We start from the raw sequence: 16,895 nt of genomic DNA, 5'->3' as shown, positions 1-16,895 counted from the left end.
AAGGAGAGCATATGTGTCTAGGAGCTGTTGTAGCAGGAAACATGGGAAAAGAGAACCTGGAGGAGCACAAATCTGGTTGTGCCCCTCTCAGGTCTCAGGACCACAGGGTGTGTTGGTGTTTGGCTCAGTCTCTGTTTCTAATTGCTGTATCGAAACAACGTTCTCTACAGAGCTGTTTCGGTACGGAAAAGGCCACAGGTATGCATGTTATTAAAGATTAAGCTACATTTATCATGGTTTATTTTTAAATCAGTATATCATCTAACCCTAAAATGATCTAAAAATGGCCACACACAGTGTGCGATAGATGATTCTGAGTTTTAAGTCGTCAAACAATCACCCGACTTTGTCCTTTGCTGCTTCTGTCTATGGCAGACTGTTGTCCTTGAAGTAACTGCGAATTAATGCGTCACACAAAGTGTAGCAGAAGTCAGCCAGCTAAGTTGTTCTAAATGGTCTACACATTGTTGAAAAATGAAAAGAACCTTTGAAATTTTTTAAAATAGGGTTTTCTAACTTTGTAGAGGTGCCATCACGCCGTACCAGTGGGTACCATCCAAGAAAAACACGGCTCAGTCGGTTACTAAAGTGTTATCCCTAAAGCCTCTGGGACTCTGGGCCGTGGAGACCCAAGCTTTGCATCTCCGTGAAGCATAAAGCTGCAGCTCTTTCCTCTGGATTTGGGTCATTTGAACCCGTGCAGGCTAAGGTGCTTCATAGTGCCAGTAGATCAATGAACGGTAACAGTCTTTAATTATAAACTGAGTTGCATGATGAGCAAATCGGCAAAATTCTAAGCCAAATTTAGAAATGATTACCCATATTTAGCATAACCATTGTCATTTAGACCACGTTTACTTTGGAAAACCCAGTTTTGACTTAAATCCAGCCAGTGAGTAGCTCTGCAAAGACTGAGCTGTTGTCTGTCTTGAGTTGTCCAATGTGCCAAAAGTTTCTTGAATCTTATATTACAGACAGAATTCGGCGATGGAAGGAATCCCAGCATCAAGAAATGCCTTTTCCCCTTGTTCAGTTCAAAGAATAACATAAAGCATAGTTCTTCTGTGAAAGTCCTCCCCGTTGTGTCCTCACCCATGGTATTGTTCTTGTTTTACTGCATTCTGCTTCATTCGTGTCCAAGCGGACGTTGCATGTCACTAACCTGACCAGTTAGTAATGTTCCTATTTCTGTCTCTCATCATGGTCATTTTCTGGTAAATGGGGAAGCCAATGCCAGGTCCATGAAACAATCCCAGTGTTAGATTGGAAAAGGGATTATAGACCATTCTAGAGACTCATTTGGTGGAAATGTTGTCCTCACAAGGAAAAGTCACTGCTTGTAACCCTTACTTTGCTCAGGTGAAGCAATACCACAGTGGGCCCTATGTTCACCTAATTTTCTTACGCATATTTAAAGCCTGACCACACCAAAGAATGTTATGCATTAGTATTTTTTTCTGGCTCCTTACCTTAGCTTACAAACACAATCATGAGTCTATTCACAACCCTATTTGTTCATCAATCCAAAGTAATTTTGAATGCAAATAAAATAAAATAACTTTTAGTTCCGTTAATTTATTTTCTCGTTAACTTCTATAAAACGACTAAATTTTTTCATTATTTTTGATCAACTTCACATTAAAATTAATTTAAAATAACTAAAAATACAAAGAAAAAACTGACTTGTTGAGCCTCAGCTGCTGATCGATTCCCCACAATAGCTTGTCCAGTATTTATGAGCTTCTTTTTTTATTTTCTTCACATAGTCCGTAAAAGTATTACAATACAGCCATTCCTTGATTTATTTATGGATTACGTTCTGTAAAAGTCTCAGCTGTTGCTGTAATAAATAAAAGATTATTTTTAAAATGGTAATGTTTTTATTAACTGCAAACTAATATTTAAACTAATTTAAATGTAATTAAAACAAAAATATGCATTTTCTGACATACTGGGATCAAATATGTTCAGTGAAATCACCTGTTTAGGGGCATTTCCGTAGTTCAAGTTGCCATTGTATTTTATGGGAAAAAATCTCATCCTAGATTAAATATGTCACATAAAATTAATTAAAATACCAAAATTAAAGGTATTTACAGGTATCTGACATTTTTCTCCAAAGCGACTTACAATGTTAAGATATTTTACAATTATTTAACATTTATACAGCTGGGTAATTTTATTGGAGCAATTTTAGGGTGAGTACCTTGCTCGGGGGGGGTGCGATGGTGCAGTGGGTTGGACCGGGTCCTGCTCTCTGGTGGGTCTGGGGTTCAAGTCCCGCTTGGGGTGCCTTGTGACGGACTGGCGTCCCGTCTTGGGTGTGTCCCCTCCACCTCCAGCCTTGTGCTCTGTGTTGCCGGGTTGGGACAAGCGGTTTCGGATGGTGTGTATATGTGTGTATACCTTGCTCAGGGGTACTACAGCCGGAGGTGGAAATTGAACCTGCAACCAGGACTCAAGGTGCTGTAGACCCTGGACAGAGACATTTTAATTATTTGATTCACAGACATTTATGATAATGAAATAAATTTCACAATATCACTGCCAGTCCTTCACTTTACAGATCCCACAGATACCATGTTGTTAGAGGTATTTGTGTAGTGTGTCTAACAAATTTACTCAAACTTTGCAATATTAGAAGCCAGCATGTACAGTGTTTTCATACCTTTTTGATTGTACTTGTTCTTATATTCAATTTTTTGAAGAATACAAATGGTTTAAATATTTGCTAATTTTATTATGTTTTGAAATCTGGAGAGCATGAGTCTCTAGAATGGGTCTTGATCATACACAGCTAATTATTCCAGTCATTAAGCGTAAGAAGTGAGATTGTATTGAAATTCAATTCGGAATGACTCCTTAGTAATGTTTTGACTGTCCTATGGAAAACTTCCACTTTAGAGATATTTGTCATTTGCTAAAATCACAAAATTGTCCTCGTGGATATTTGTATCGATTCTGAGTAATTTTTTCTACAAAGTTCTAAATTAAGAAGGCATGAGGATTCAAGTGAAGCATTTAGTGAACTATTAGCGGCAGAAAGCGGAACGCCCAGTTTGCTGAGCACAGCAGCACAGAGGAGTCAGAAATCAGAATATCGCTGTTTCCAACATAGGTCTGTACATCTTAATGGCATTACATTTATTTATTTAGCTGACAGTTTCCTGCTTTAGTATAAAAAATCTTTAAAATACAGTGCTGCTTGAAAGCATGTGAACCCTCTAGGGGTTGTCATTATTGTTTAAAAAATAAACATATTAATTTACATTTATTTAGTAGAAACTTTTCTCCAAAGCAGCTTTCAATGAACTCTACGTAGTGTTACTAGCCCACACACCTTATTCACCATAGTGACTTACACCGCTAGATACACTCCTTACATTGGGTCACTCATCCATACATCAGTGGAACACACTCACTCTGTCACTCACACACTATGGGAGAACCTGAACAGCATGTCTTTGGAGTGTGGGAAGAAACCAGAGCACCCAAAGGAAACCCCTGCAGACTCCACAAAGACTGAGCAGGGATCAAACCCATGTTCTCTCGCACCACCAAGGCGCTGTGAGACATCAGCGCTACTCGCTGTGCCACTGTGCTCCCCGCAAATAAAATATTTTATGTTTTGTATTATATTCATTTTATATTAAAATTGTTCATACTAAAATAAAATGAATGAGTAATTGATAAAATGATTATCATTTACAGACTGACTGTTTATGGACCTGGTGGGTGATTTTTTTGGTTCTGCTCGTGTGCCTGACAGATCGTGTTGTCATCGTTGACATCAGCTGTCTGACGTTGTGTGTGCGGCTCCGCAGCTAACCGCATGAGAGAAGCGTATGGGCCATGGTGTTCGACCCATCCAGGGACAGTCTGAGGGCTGAGCTTGTCGCTGGGGATTGCATGGCCCTGCAGCCACCTAGGGATGAGCCTGGTGCCTGGTGCTTGCTGCAGCTGAAACTGCACGCTCACACACCACCTTCAGAAATGTGCTCTGGGTTCCAGGGGTGCAGGGTGGGGTCGGGTGGGGTTGTGTGGGGTTGTGTGGGGTTGGGGGGGGGGGGGGACATATTCACTGTTAATTCAGTGTCACGGTGGTGATCAGTTAATAATGACCATCTACTGACCCTTCTCAGCAAACCTCAGGCAAGTACTTGCATTTTGATCGCACAGAAAACAGCTTATTTCACAGTTGCATATGCAGGAAGAGGAGGATTCTGGGTGATTTTCTGAGCACACTTAATCCGAAAAAGCACTTGTTCAAAGATGTAGAAAAGGAGGGTACCTCTCTCAGAAAGGGGCGGAATTCAGAATTCGCTGACTTTGAGAGGAAGTGGATCACTGGTACGCGCTAATGCCGGTCCTTGGATTGTTCAAACGGGGTTTTGGAACGCTGGTCCGAGTCCAGTTCAGCGTGGTTACGGCAGGAATCGTTTTCTCATAGAGAAAAATACAGACAAGACATGAAACGGACAAACCCGTTAACCTTGTACAAGTCAGCTGATCTTATGTGCTAGAGGATCATCGGAAAATGCCCAGTCCGCCATGAAAATCAGTGATGAGAAGCAAAGTGAGGATTCTGTCTGCAGCCCAAACAGAAACATTTGCCTTCATGTCCAAAATGTGGATTGTGATTTATGTCCAGTCTGTCCTTGAACTCGCATCCCAGAATTAATGTAAAAAAAGTGTGCTGACCGAATCACCGGGATTCCTACCTGAGGGAACACGGGTTTCTCCTTATCCCTGGGCTTCATGGGTTATTCGGAGGGATTTTTCTCTGTGCCTGGGGGTGCTGGGTCTTCGACGGCAGTGCTTTCCATTGACATTGAATGTGACCGCTGTGCATGGCAGGTCCCCAGTGAAGGGCAAGATCACCTGGCTGCTCAGAAGCCCGCAAGGTCCTCCGGTCACCAGAGCAGCCGGCACAGGAACCGGGACAAAGAGCGAGACCGGGACCGTGAGCGCGATCAGGACAGAGAGCGGGAACGAGAGAGGGACAGGGACCGCGAGCGTGAACGAGAGAGGGACAGAGAACGAGAGCGCGATCGAGAGAGGGACAACGACTGGCCTCAAGATAAGCTAAGCGAAGCATCTGCGCAGGTAAGCCTCCCTGCTTAAAGCAGCAGTTTTCAGCCGGGATGCCGCCGACGTGGACAAGGGTGCCGAAAGATCGTTCGTAATTTTGCTCGGCGTCATCCTCTTAATTATGAATATCAGTATAAATTTTTTTTTTAAGTTGTTTTAACTGCCGTAGCAGAGATGTGATATTTTTCTTGAGTAGATGTGCCTTCATTTACACTGTCCCACATACACAATTAAAGACTAAGTTGAAGTAAATGAATATGATGGTCAGCATCTCCTTTACATCAGTATCTTTGTTTAGAATTGCCCATGCGCCAGTGCGTGGTCCGTTTCGGGCAGTTTGTGTGTTGACGTGTCTGAGGAGTAACATGTCCCTTTATTACTCATTACTAGAGCATTGACCCAGACTAAGTGTTGTTGGGGAAACCGCTCCATGAGAAAATTGACTGGGAGCACCACTGAATAGGACATAATGTGCCATGAGCAGGTCAATGAAATAAGTTTTAAAAAAAAAAAAGTGTTTTCACTCAGGTGCCCTTGAGCTAGTATGAGATGGAAAGATGAGATAGAAGACCTGAAAATGTTCGGTGTTGAAATTTGCAATAACAAAGGAAGTCAGGCAAATACTTTTTTCACGGCGCTGTATTACTTGATGGTACAATGTCTAAGAAAGGCTGAAAACCATTGGTCTACATTATAATAGTCATGTATTCATAATTTTATCAGATAGCAAGGTATCAAAAGATGTCGAAAAATTCCTTAAGGCCTTGTTGGGAAGAAGTTTCCTGCAGTGGTGTTTTCTGTACCCTATTTAGAACCAGCCCCTGAAGTCCCTACGCAAGCTGCTGCACCTCTCCTCGTCCCCCGCCGCCCCCCATGCCGCTCCACCCTCCTCTGACCTGCGCTTCCAGCCGCTGCCCAACCCTCCGTCCAAGGCGGGGTTCAGTGACGGGCGCGCTCACCCTGGCACCGGACCCACCCACCAGCCGAAGGCCCGGCAGGGCAGCTACCCCCTGCCAGGTCAGATCGAGTCCAGCTGGCACGCGTCGGCCCTGAGCCGTGCCGACGGCACCGTTTACGCCGACCAGATGCCCGGAAAGGGGGGGCAGAACGGTCACAGCTTCACCCGCCCTTCCCGCTCGCGGATGCCAAATCTCAATGACCTTAAGGAGACTGCCCTCTAGAGATTCCCCACACTGCTGGCACACCTGACCTCTGACCCCTCCACGGCACCCCCTGTTGCCCCTCGCGTCATATACGCCAGCAGCAGGAGCGTGGGAAGCAGGTTTGCCCTTGGCCAAAGGGTACTGCTCTTTATGTCTTAAGTTTTTTAAGCTTCCATATTTGATAGAATTTGTAATATTATTTATGAAATTCTGAGTATAACTTTTTTGTTTTCAAATAAATACATGCATTTGAAGCATATATGTACATGGCGATTTTAAAAATAGCATACTGTAAGTGCAAGAGCTTTAGTTTCTACTAAAAATTATATACATTTTCCTGCACAATAATTCTATATTTGGTTGTGTTCGAAGGTATAGAGGTTTCCCGCATTTTGCAGTATTGTTATAATATATGCCATTTTTTTCTTTATTTTGTCTTATTTACCTTTTGATTTTGTGCTCTTGACCCACTGACTAGCAATGTTCAGATGAAGGCCTTTTCCCTTACCCAGACTGGCTGAACGCTCCCGTCCTCAGTGCACGTGCCTTTAGAAGGACGACTCATCATAATGATGGCCACTGTATGAACCATGTGCTCTTTCCCCCCTGTGATGTCATGTCTGCATTGTGTTGTCATCATAATAAGCATTTAACACCTCCTGCAGTGTACATTACAATGGAGAAAAGGGTGGATGCTTCTAAGATGATGGAGTTCATTTTAAGTTCTTAGTGATGCCCTTTGGGCGGCACAGTGCCACAGCAGGTACCACTGCTGCCTCACAGTGCCTGGGCTGCGCTGTTGGACATAAGTTTGATTCCAGCTTATTCTGTATGGAGTTTCTGTGTTCTCCCCGTCTTTTCATGGGTTTCCTCCAGGTGCTCTGGTTTCCTCCAACAGTCCAAAGATGTGTTTTGGGTAAATTGGGGACTCTAAATTGGCTGTAATGTGTGTGTGTGTGTGTGTGTGTGTGTGTGTGTGTGTGTGTGTGTGTGTGTGTGTGTGTGCGTGATTGATTGCCCTGCAATGGATGGCCCACAGTGTACCCTAACTAGTTTAGCATCCTGTGCTTCCAGGATAGGTGTCTGACCACCGCAACCCTCACTTGAAAAAGAAGTTACCTACAATAAGTGTATAGTAACCACAATTTTTTTGAAGTTCTAGAAGAATCTACAATATACCTCACATTTACAGCATATTAATAGTTGCTTCCAACTTCTACTGTACAACTGTAAATTACACTTTGGTTCGCAAATCAGGGTTTTAAACTGCTTTTGGATTCTTCATCATTCCTCTAAGGGAGAATTTTTGGGGTTATTTTGCCATGTCTAACAGAGAAATAAACTCTTTGCGAGTCAGATTTTTTTACATTGGCGCGAGCCAACTCTTCATACCAGTCTGCGTAAGGGAGCAGCCCTTAACGTGAACGTGATGTGCTTCAAATGAGCTTGACCCAGTTGTAATGTATGTAGAAGGAAAGAAAAACCACAAACACAGCTCCTTGTGTTCCTCCATGTTGCACTTTAAAAGAGGCTGTAGAGACTTGTAACGCCGTTTTCCCTTACTTGTGTCATCTCTTCCTCCAGAGGCCTGCAACGAACATGAACACGGGGTTTTGTTTCCGCGGAATTACCGCGTTCCTCGCGGACGCGCTCTTTTTGTATCGTATCTGTGTTCTGTGTTTCAGGTATGTTACCTTAATAAGTACATAAATTGCTGTTTCTACTTTCGACGTCTTTTCTTTCTCCTGGGATGGTGGTTATGTTGAACAACACAATGTATTATATTAATACCAATGTGATATTTTTTGGTAATATTTATATTACAAAAAAAACTTTCTACACACGCTGCAATGAAATACTAAGTGAAACGCTATCACATGCTATCATAAAGTTGTAGCATAGTTTTTTTTATTGTTTGTTTGCGTTTTTTTTTTTGATGCATGTATTGAGTTGTCACCGCAGGAGTGGACTGGCAAGACCGTTCTGGGGGTTTTCAATATTGTTTCACATTCAAATGACTGTTTTTCCAGTAAACACACAGCCCTGCATCTTCCAACTCACTGATCCTAATTTGGCGACTTGTTGTTAGGAGTCGGGCTTCTTTACGGCGCCACGTTGCATAAAAGTCCCCTTTCCAATGTGGCGCACTTAATGTGTGCGCACCGGGATGACTGGATCGCAACAAAGGAAGCAAACGTTTGTGCCGCTCGGATTGTTCTGGCTTTTCAGCAATAACATCCCAGTCCATTGTGTGTCATTCCATCCAAGTCCAAGAGGTCCACGTTTGCTCTTTACCCTCACTGACAGCGGCTAAAGAACACGTGAAGGCAGGCATTTGAAACCCAGACGCTGATCTTAACCAGACAGCAATTCAATAAAGTTTGGAAAGTTGTTTTTCCCCCCCCCCATTTGTACAGTCGGAGCTGTTGGATCTAGCAGAGCCGTCTGTTTTTCACCTGCACCTGAATTACCGCTTCTCCTACATTTTTTCCCATTTCCCTTCCTTTGAATGATTTCTTGCTAATGCAACTGATGTCTGATCAGTGGTGTGGGGAACATAAGTACATGTGACAGCAGGCCCGGAGACCGAAATGCAGAACGCAGCCGTGCCGTCTGTCCCCTGTGCTGTCATACAGAAACACCCGGCAGCTGAAGGCAACCTCGAGGTTTCTCCATGCATCAGCACTGCTGTAACAGACTGAGATTTCTAACTAGTATCGTTGAAAAATTCATTATTTCAGAACATTTCCTGCATTATTGTGTGTCTTCTGTTAATTGATTTAAACAGCTATGTGGCAAACTGCAAGGGAGAGGATTTAACAGGGTTTAAAGTTTGGCTGCAGTGGCGTTGCTAAGCCATCCCGGTGTGTGTGTGTGTGTGTCTGTGTGTGTCTGTGTGTGTCTTGTCTTGGACTGAATGTCTTTTAAATATTACATGACTTACATTATTGGCCCACATGTGTACGTATATATACTAAGGCATATTATATTTAAAGCAACCTATTTTAAGAAAAAAATATCTATATGGTGTGAGATAATGTCAGAATATTTTTTTAAATGTTATTGAAGAAGTAATATCGATGTAGATACTTTTAAGTGAGATTACTTACAAGCGCCTGGTAAGGGCGAGAATAATTGAGCGGATGTTGAATGTTTTGTTGATTCACTTCATTTCAGAAGTTCACTTTTCTTTATTACAGTGAATAATGGCAGTTAAAAAATACTACAAAAAAAAAAAATCACACATTTTATTTGGATGTCCGTTTTAAAAAGGAGGTGATCAAGAGAGCAGGCGGAGTTGATTCAACACTTAGCAGAGTTCTATCTCATCCCTGTGCATAAAACAAACTCTCCATAGCATTGATTTGAAGTGTTTTATTTTTTGCATTTAATTATGAACACCGAATCCACCTTGTATTACCAGTGCCTGCTGCAAGCAAGTGGAAAGTCAGTAGGGGGCTTTGCCTTACTACTATATGTGAAATTATAAATTGTTAAAGTTAGTGCCATTCGAAACGTTTACCTAAATATGCAGTTTTATTTATATTTTCCTCCCTTTGCAGCAACACTGTGGACACTTGCTTGAGACGCGGCCACTCGCTTGTGCAGATATGAATGTATTGCCTGTATATCCATGGGCTCTGTAGTCCAACGGTGTGTGTCCTGGGGGACTGACCCCAATGTGCCTGCATCCTTCGATTTCGTTTGCTTTTTGCTCCCATTTAGTGTCTGGTCTGGTTACTGTGTATGTACCACGGCATGTATCTCATGGCAAAAACCCTGTATTGTCTGTAAATATAATGATCATCATGTTAACTTACCCCACGACTGGCATGGAAATAACTCATTTTTACTAAGCACATTGTATTTTTGGATGGATCTTGCAAAACATGCTATTTACTGAACAAAAAAAAATATACATTGTTTTGCACTTCAGAAACTGGGCTACTGTGATTACTTCCTATTTTGTCAATTTTTGCATTATTTATGAGAAGGAAATGTGTTCCAGTTGAAACAATATTATATGATTTTGACCATAAATAAATAAAACAATGTCAATATGATTATAAGTGTGGCTTGGTGGTTGTGGGTTTAAACCTAATCCCATTTTTTTCTGAGTATTACATGTTCGGACCTTCAGGTCACCTGGATGGGTGTTATCTTAAAAGCCCTTGCGGTGTATTGCTGTGAGCAAGTGTGTGTGTGTGTGTGTGTGTGTGTGTGTGTGTGTGTGCGTGCGTGCGCGCGCGCCCTGCATGCCTTCCACACTGGGGAACGGTAAACTAAGGCATTAATCCCTTCAGTCTGCTATTTAATAACTGCTGAGTCTGATTTCTCTTCACAAGGACGCGAACCCAAGAACACAAAAAATACAGAATACAACAAAAAATGTAATTAAGTGCATTTTTGCCTTTTTGCATTTGACATCACAGTCGTAGGAGACATTCTAGACAGCAGACAAAACAAAAATGACATCCATAACATCGAAGGGGGGACAAGTAAGACGACGCTACATAACAGTCACAATACACGGCAGAACTGAGAAATAAAGAGTGAAAACAACCCCAGCAGTGTCACTGCACATCCCTCTGTGCTGCTCCTGCGTTTCCCCTCCTCCTACACTTATCCTTTCCCAACAGAGGTTTGGTTCACTCTCTTTTATCTCACCTTTCTGCCTTGCCACAGTTAAAAGACCAGAATTGTTGCATAAATGAAAAAACAACAGTAGTGGAAAGCACCCTCGGATGGGTTTGAAGGTGTTTGGTGTGGTCTCTGTGACCATTCTGAGGCTCTATAGGACTGCACGTTCCACAGTGGAAGCTAAAGAGGGAGGGGCTAAGCGGTGATTTGGGCGCGTGGTTCTGCTGGCTTCGGGGCGGAGCCTCAGGAGCACTTGTTCATGCAGAGCAGCAGCTCCGTGCGCACGGCAATGCGTGTGTGCCAGCCCAACGGCAATATCCGGATGTAGCGCGCCACAATGGGTGGACGCAGCAGGTTCTGCACGGATGAGGACCGGTCCGAGTTGCCGTAGAACACCTACGGAAATAGCAGTACGCTTTGGAGCTCAGAGATACCCGGTCACGATCGGAAACTCTGGTCACAAAGACTGTGCTCAACATCCCAAATATCTACATTTCAATAACCATGGAGACCGTCCACATCGGCAGGCCAGCGGAGCAGACTCACCCTGTTGTTCCCAGTCTGGTCCTTGTAGTAAATCCAGTTGAGGTTCTCGTTGGTGCGGTACTGGACGCTGTACTTGGTCATCCACTCATCGGCATCGCAGCGGCCCTGGGTCAGGATGCCCGACACCACGCTCACCTCCTTCAGGTCGATCTGGAGCCACTGGTTGGTATCCTGGAACTTGGAGAGCCAAGCGCACCTGGAGCGCCAGGAAGACGTTGGTCACGTCCGGTGCCATCGCAAGCGCACAGAAAAGGCACGAAGAAGATCAGGGTGCGTGAAAAGACAGGTTGTGTGAGAGGTTGGGCTTGACATCCCAGCTGGAGAACTGTTGTCCTCCTTGGGTACTTGAATGGCTTTAGCAAACATCCAGCTGTTTGAACAGGTTTAACGTTCTGTAGATGCACACTTACACAACGGTGAGTTATTTGACTCGCTTTGGATTACTATTTATGTAACCCCGTTTTAACACTAAACGGGGTTACCTAAGGAAATGCTTTATACAGGATTTTGCAGCTCCAAAGAGACATCCAGTCTAACATCATCACGCACAGGAATGTATGGAGCATGGGCTGAGGGACTCACCCAAAGCCCTGGCTGTTGAGGCGAGCCTTGTTGGGCACCCATGAGGAGAACCATCCCGTGTACTGATCCTCATTGGAGCAGCTGATCTGGTCTGAGGTGACGGATCCAGCCTCGAAACCCAGTGGTTTGTGGTATGGACACTCTGTGGACAGACGGCGCCACCCATCAACATGCATCTGCATAAATTACAAGCTAGCTTCTGCATGAGATATTCCTTCCGTTGAAACAGTAACGTTGAAATTCTTTCTTTTTATGTAAAAAAAAAAATAAAAAAATCAGAGCACACATTCACCCACCTTTGACATGAATATACATATAGTGCACAGTATACGTAAATAAATGAAGCAAAATATCTTGCAGATGGTTACGTAAGAAAGGTAAGAATTATGAAATTTAAACAATGAAATAAAAATACTAAAATAATGTCTCAATAAGTCCGTTATTTACAGGAAAAAATTTTTTTTCTAAAGACATTTTCAGTACGTATGTCATTAGTCATTTTTTGCTGTTGTGTTCTTCTGTGTTTTGTTGGAATTTTTAATGACCTTGAATTTATTTCAAATTAATTCTTGTCCTCCAGGTGCAACGTTTTCCAGGTTTCTCCCAGAGTCCTTGATGCCTCACTGAGATCGTGGGGGAAAGTCTTTTCAACGCAGACATTAAGTCCAGTAAATGTATGGGATTTAAAGCTCCTCCAGGAACATCTGTTCCAATCACTCGTTGGGATGTAGCGTCAGATCCCGTACTTTGTAAAGACCCATAAAAGTTTCAGGCTTTATTAGACAAAGGCAGATTTTTGAAGCAGACGGCCATCCTGCGTGGTACACAAACTCGCTTGTTTTCGAGGAGCTCAGTGAATCTCAGCAAGGGGCTTCATTTCAGAAGATTTACTTTACATTGCTCACCACAGATATCCTTATAGCTGCTTAACAGAAGAGAAGCCCCGGTTAATCGCTGTTAAGAGGGGACGGGCACAGCACACGGCCGTGTCTTTCGCTAAACTAATGATGCTAAGCCCTCCTACAGGACATTAAACACATCCCTAATTCCCGCTCCGCCAGCAGTTCTAACCCTGATCCATCCGTTGCCAATCTGACAAGCTTTGCTCCTAATTCTCCACATTAAAAGATGAACAGCCATTAAGACCTGAGCGTGACAGATGGCCTTGTCCGAGAGTTAAGCTTCTGCCCGCTGCAGCCATCTATTCCTGGCTGTCCATTTTCCGTACCCTAACGTTGGGTCCCGTCGAGTGAAACCCTACACATCCTTCCCACTGCGGCACCTATAGTCGGAAGCAGCGACCTAAGGCCAACAGCAGTAACCATCTCCTGGCGTTCCGATGGCGCCGCTGCCCTGTGACAGTAAATATTTCTCCTGTCTTTCGAAACAGCACGTGCCGTCGGCATCCAACCCATACAGGGCGAGAAGAGGAATTGCAGTGAGATGAAGGAAGAGACAACCAATTTTCCTTCAACGGGTGCATACGAGCTGACCCTGATTCGAGCCCGGTAGTCTCGGCACCACATTGCCGTACTAGTAATGGGATTATCTCTCTGCATCCTGGCATGGCCACCGTGAGCCTTTGTTCCTCCTCCTCTGCGTCGCTCCGGTAGTTTATTCCTCGAGTTCCTTCCGTTGTGTCCGTGCTGCAGGGGAGCGAGGCCAAGAGAGGGCTCCCTTCCCTAACACATCCACATCCCCATTAGGCCATCGCTGAATAGGCATGCCCAACACATGCTGCTGTATCTGAGGAGCACAGCCAGACCACATGCCCCCAGTAGGGTGATTAATGACTTTCTTCCTGGCTGGAGTCCGGATTCGTCCTGGAGCCCATGAGCACCTTCAGCGAAAGACCATGTGAGCAGCCCAGACAAGAGGACGGAGCTGACCCACATTGATGGACCCAGATTTTACCCTCATTACAACATGGGAACAATGTAAAAAAAGTGTGACATGTGCCATCGTAAAAAATGTACTCTACTCACTCTATATCTTGCTATTTGTGCCATGTGTGCAGCTCCACCACTGCTAATGGACTAAGTGACTGTACTTTGTGAATCACACGCGCGTCTATATCGCTCCATCTGTTGGTGAAATGAACTTTTCTTCTCTACATGGCTTTGGAGAAAAGTGTCTGCCAAATGAATAAATGTAAATTATCTTCTGAAAGATGTGTATTAATGTGTTCCAACATGAATTACTTTATTGTCACACGTACAATATGACAGCCTGGAGTCTAGTTATATCTGCAATAAGATCATTACTAAGATGGGAATCGGTCCCAGTTGATATTTTACAGGGACTGCATGTCAGTTTCATTACCTGGATTACATTGTTTTCTGCCATAAGGTTATCCCGTTATTAGATTGAACCTCAGGCTGAGAGAAAGGGGAAAACATTGAGAATTAACTCCGTGGAAATCATGAGCATCCTGCATGGCTGAAGGTACTGCTGAGGATAACAAGACCCTAACGCTGCACGCAGGTTTCCTCCGTAGCCTCGGTTACATCACTCTCAAATCAAGTCAGCCAAGCACTGGGATCTGCTGGTCAGCAAAAAAAAAAAATCATTCATGTTCCAGCTGCAATGGTTTTATTTAAATAAAATGTTCAGCTGGTACTGAGACCTCACCCGAAGCACTGACACGTCAAGCTGCACGGCAGGACTTTTCGGATGACCCCCCGGGTTTGGGGGAACCTCACCTGGCATGCAGTCCAGGAAGCTGCTCTGAGGTGGAGGCGGGGCCGGTGTCGTGGTTGTCGGATATTCCGTGGGGGTCTCTCCCTGGCAGTCACACTTGCAGGATTTTCCCGTCCATGTCTCAACTGACTCACTTTCCTCCAACTCTTCCTCCTGTGGACCGCATAGTGGGGAGTCATTGTAGCGTGGGGTCACACGCTTGGTGGAGTCTTCAGCAGACCCACGACAGGCTGGTGTGGCTTTGGAAAAAGAGACCGGCACCTACCTCCTGGGTGCGAGCACCAATCAGCGCTGCCCACGGGTCCCAGCAGCCCATGTGGGGGCAGAAGAAAGAAGCACAAAAGACACACTTTAGAACAACCTTAGCTGCCCACAAGCCTCCAGCCCTTCTGTCCAGACTGACTGCAGCATCCACCATCCAAATTTAACAAAAATACAGCTACAGGACTCTCCAACACAGTGGTTTGCAGCAGATCAGACAGGACACCGAGTCTTTGCAAGATCAGACCCATTCCATGAAACATTACACTCATAGACATTTATCTGATGCTTTTTTGCCAAAGCCATTGACAATGTTAAGGAACTTAAAACCACTTACATAGCTGGGTAATTTTTTTTTTTTACTGGAGCAATTTAGGGTAAGGCCCTTGCTCAAGAGTTCTATAGCCAAAGGTGAGATTTGAACCTGCAACCTTTGGGTGCAAAAACAGCAGCTCTAGCCACTGCACCCCCAGCCATCTCCTTAAATATCAAAAATAAAATCGCACACCTGCAGCTGGGCACACTGTCTGCACCTTGTCCTCTGCAAGACTAAAAAACTCCTCGTAAAAGTCATGTCGTCATCTTCTATACATTAAACCTCTGTATCAGGTCACTTCTAAGTTTGAACGTACTCTTGCAATAACTATCCTGTAAAAATCTGTCTGTCCAAGAACGAACAACAGCGAGGAAACAAAGCGTATTGATTACTCATGTAGGTTGGCGGGACCTGCGACGGAGCTATGGCCGATGGCCGTGGTGCAGCATGCCGAGATGTGAAGACATACCTTCAGAGAGGAGCAGGATGGACAGCAGGACGCACCGTGTGCTGACCTCCATCTTCCTTCGCGTGTGGACCTGGGTCAGAACTGCAGTGGAGTAGTGGAACTGGATTACCATAATCCATGGGGTGCTGATGGCCCTCTCTAATGCCCTTCATCTCCATACAAAGCCCCTCCCACAGCTGTTGTCGGCCAGCCTGTGCAATGTGGTATCTCAGTAGCCAACCTTACCCTCCCATAGCAAATACGCTGGGGGTATATTTTGCCCCACCTAAGTTAGACCAAGGTCACTTGACTCTGTAACCAAGACAAATGGGACAGCAGTTATACTCAGATCTCCATGCTGTGTAGGATATGTGCTGCTCGACCCTTTATGTCACCCTTTTACACTGAACTTTAACACATTTTGGTCATCCAAGTCTAAATCAATCAAAAAAGTATTCTTAACAATAATGATGATTCTGTGAGGATGTTTGTCGATGAGACTTTTCTTATATATTATTATTTTGCATGTCTATTTTCGATTTTTGTATCTTAAAGAGGCTGGGATGCGTCGTGTTTTTGAAACGCAAATATCACATTTAGAAAATAAACGTAGGAAATGGAAATTCCAAGAACTGACTCAAAGCTTTTATGTTCAGATGGGTTGTGAAGGACTGCATGAGCAGCCCTGATGGAGCGTGTTGTTGTGCAGTTTTATGCTCCTTTTCCCTCCCATCCTGCACAGATTGAGCGGCTCCAGGCCTCAGCTCATCTACCGCTGACCGTCCGTGCGTCTGTGCCAAAGGACCGTGGGGGGATGCCATTCACACGTGTCACAGTGTGTGTGTGTGTGAGAGAGAGAGAGAGAGAGAGAGAGAGAGAGAGAGAGAGAGAGAGAGAGAGAGAGAGAGAGAGAGATTTTACTGCTTTTTTCCATGCCAACAGCTTAATGGTACACTGAGCAAAATACAATCTCCTGCACAGCACTTTCAAAAATCCACCTCAACCTCACTGTCAAATTAATTTCAAAGCGACTGTTTCGGTCTCCTTTAATGTTCAGTAACCAAACAGTAAATTCATGAGGATGGAGAGATATTTGTGTATGCATGTGTTCTACTTACGGTCATATTTTAGTAGACCTCATATTTTA

General features: G+C 44.1%; 2 protein-coding genes across 4 annotated transcripts in view; one reads left to right on the top strand and one right to left on the bottom strand.

Moving 5' to 3' along the window:
- The window catches only part of LOC108933176 (cyclin-dependent kinase-like 5), a 72,095-nt gene extending 64,857 nt beyond the window's left edge, over window positions 1-7,238 (top strand). For 2 of the 3 annotated variants that reach the window (XM_018750053.2, XM_029250562.1), the window contains exons 17-19: window positions 975-1,097; window positions 4,858-5,106; window positions 5,904-7,238. In XM_018750053.2, coding sequence (XP_018605569.2) covers window positions 975-1,097; window positions 4,858-5,106; window positions 5,904-6,272 — 741 coding nt within the window. In that variant the 3' untranslated portion in view covers window positions 6,273-7,238. The remainder of the gene's footprint in view (window positions 1-974; window positions 1,098-4,857; window positions 5,107-5,903) is intronic. The other variant, XM_029250568.1, reaches the window with a different exon arrangement.
- Window positions 7,239-7,243: 5 nt separating this feature from the next.
- On the bottom strand, window positions 7,244-16,092 carry LOC108933177 (retinoschisin-like). The gene is made up of 6 exons (XM_018750054.2): window positions 15,770-16,092; window positions 14,989-15,014; window positions 14,726-14,876; window positions 12,024-12,165; window positions 11,442-11,637; window positions 7,244-11,291 (listed from the first exon to the last, which is right to left on the bottom strand). The coding sequence occupies exons 1-6, from the start codon at window positions 15,879-15,881 to the stop codon at window positions 11,139-11,141; spliced, it is 780 nt and encodes a 259-aa protein (XP_018605570.1). The 5' UTR covers window positions 15,882-16,092; the 3' UTR covers window positions 7,244-11,138.
- Between the last annotated feature and the right edge of the window lie 803 nt (window positions 16,093-16,895).

This window comes from Scleropages formosus, chromosome 1 (genome assembly GCF_900964775.1).
Source record: "Scleropages formosus chromosome 1, fSclFor1.1, whole genome shotgun sequence".
Lineage (NCBI taxonomy): Eukaryota > Metazoa > Chordata > Actinopteri > Osteoglossiformes > Osteoglossidae > Scleropages > Scleropages formosus.
Note: the sequence above shows the minus strand (reverse complement) of the source record. Positions and strands in the feature narration are given on the sequence as shown.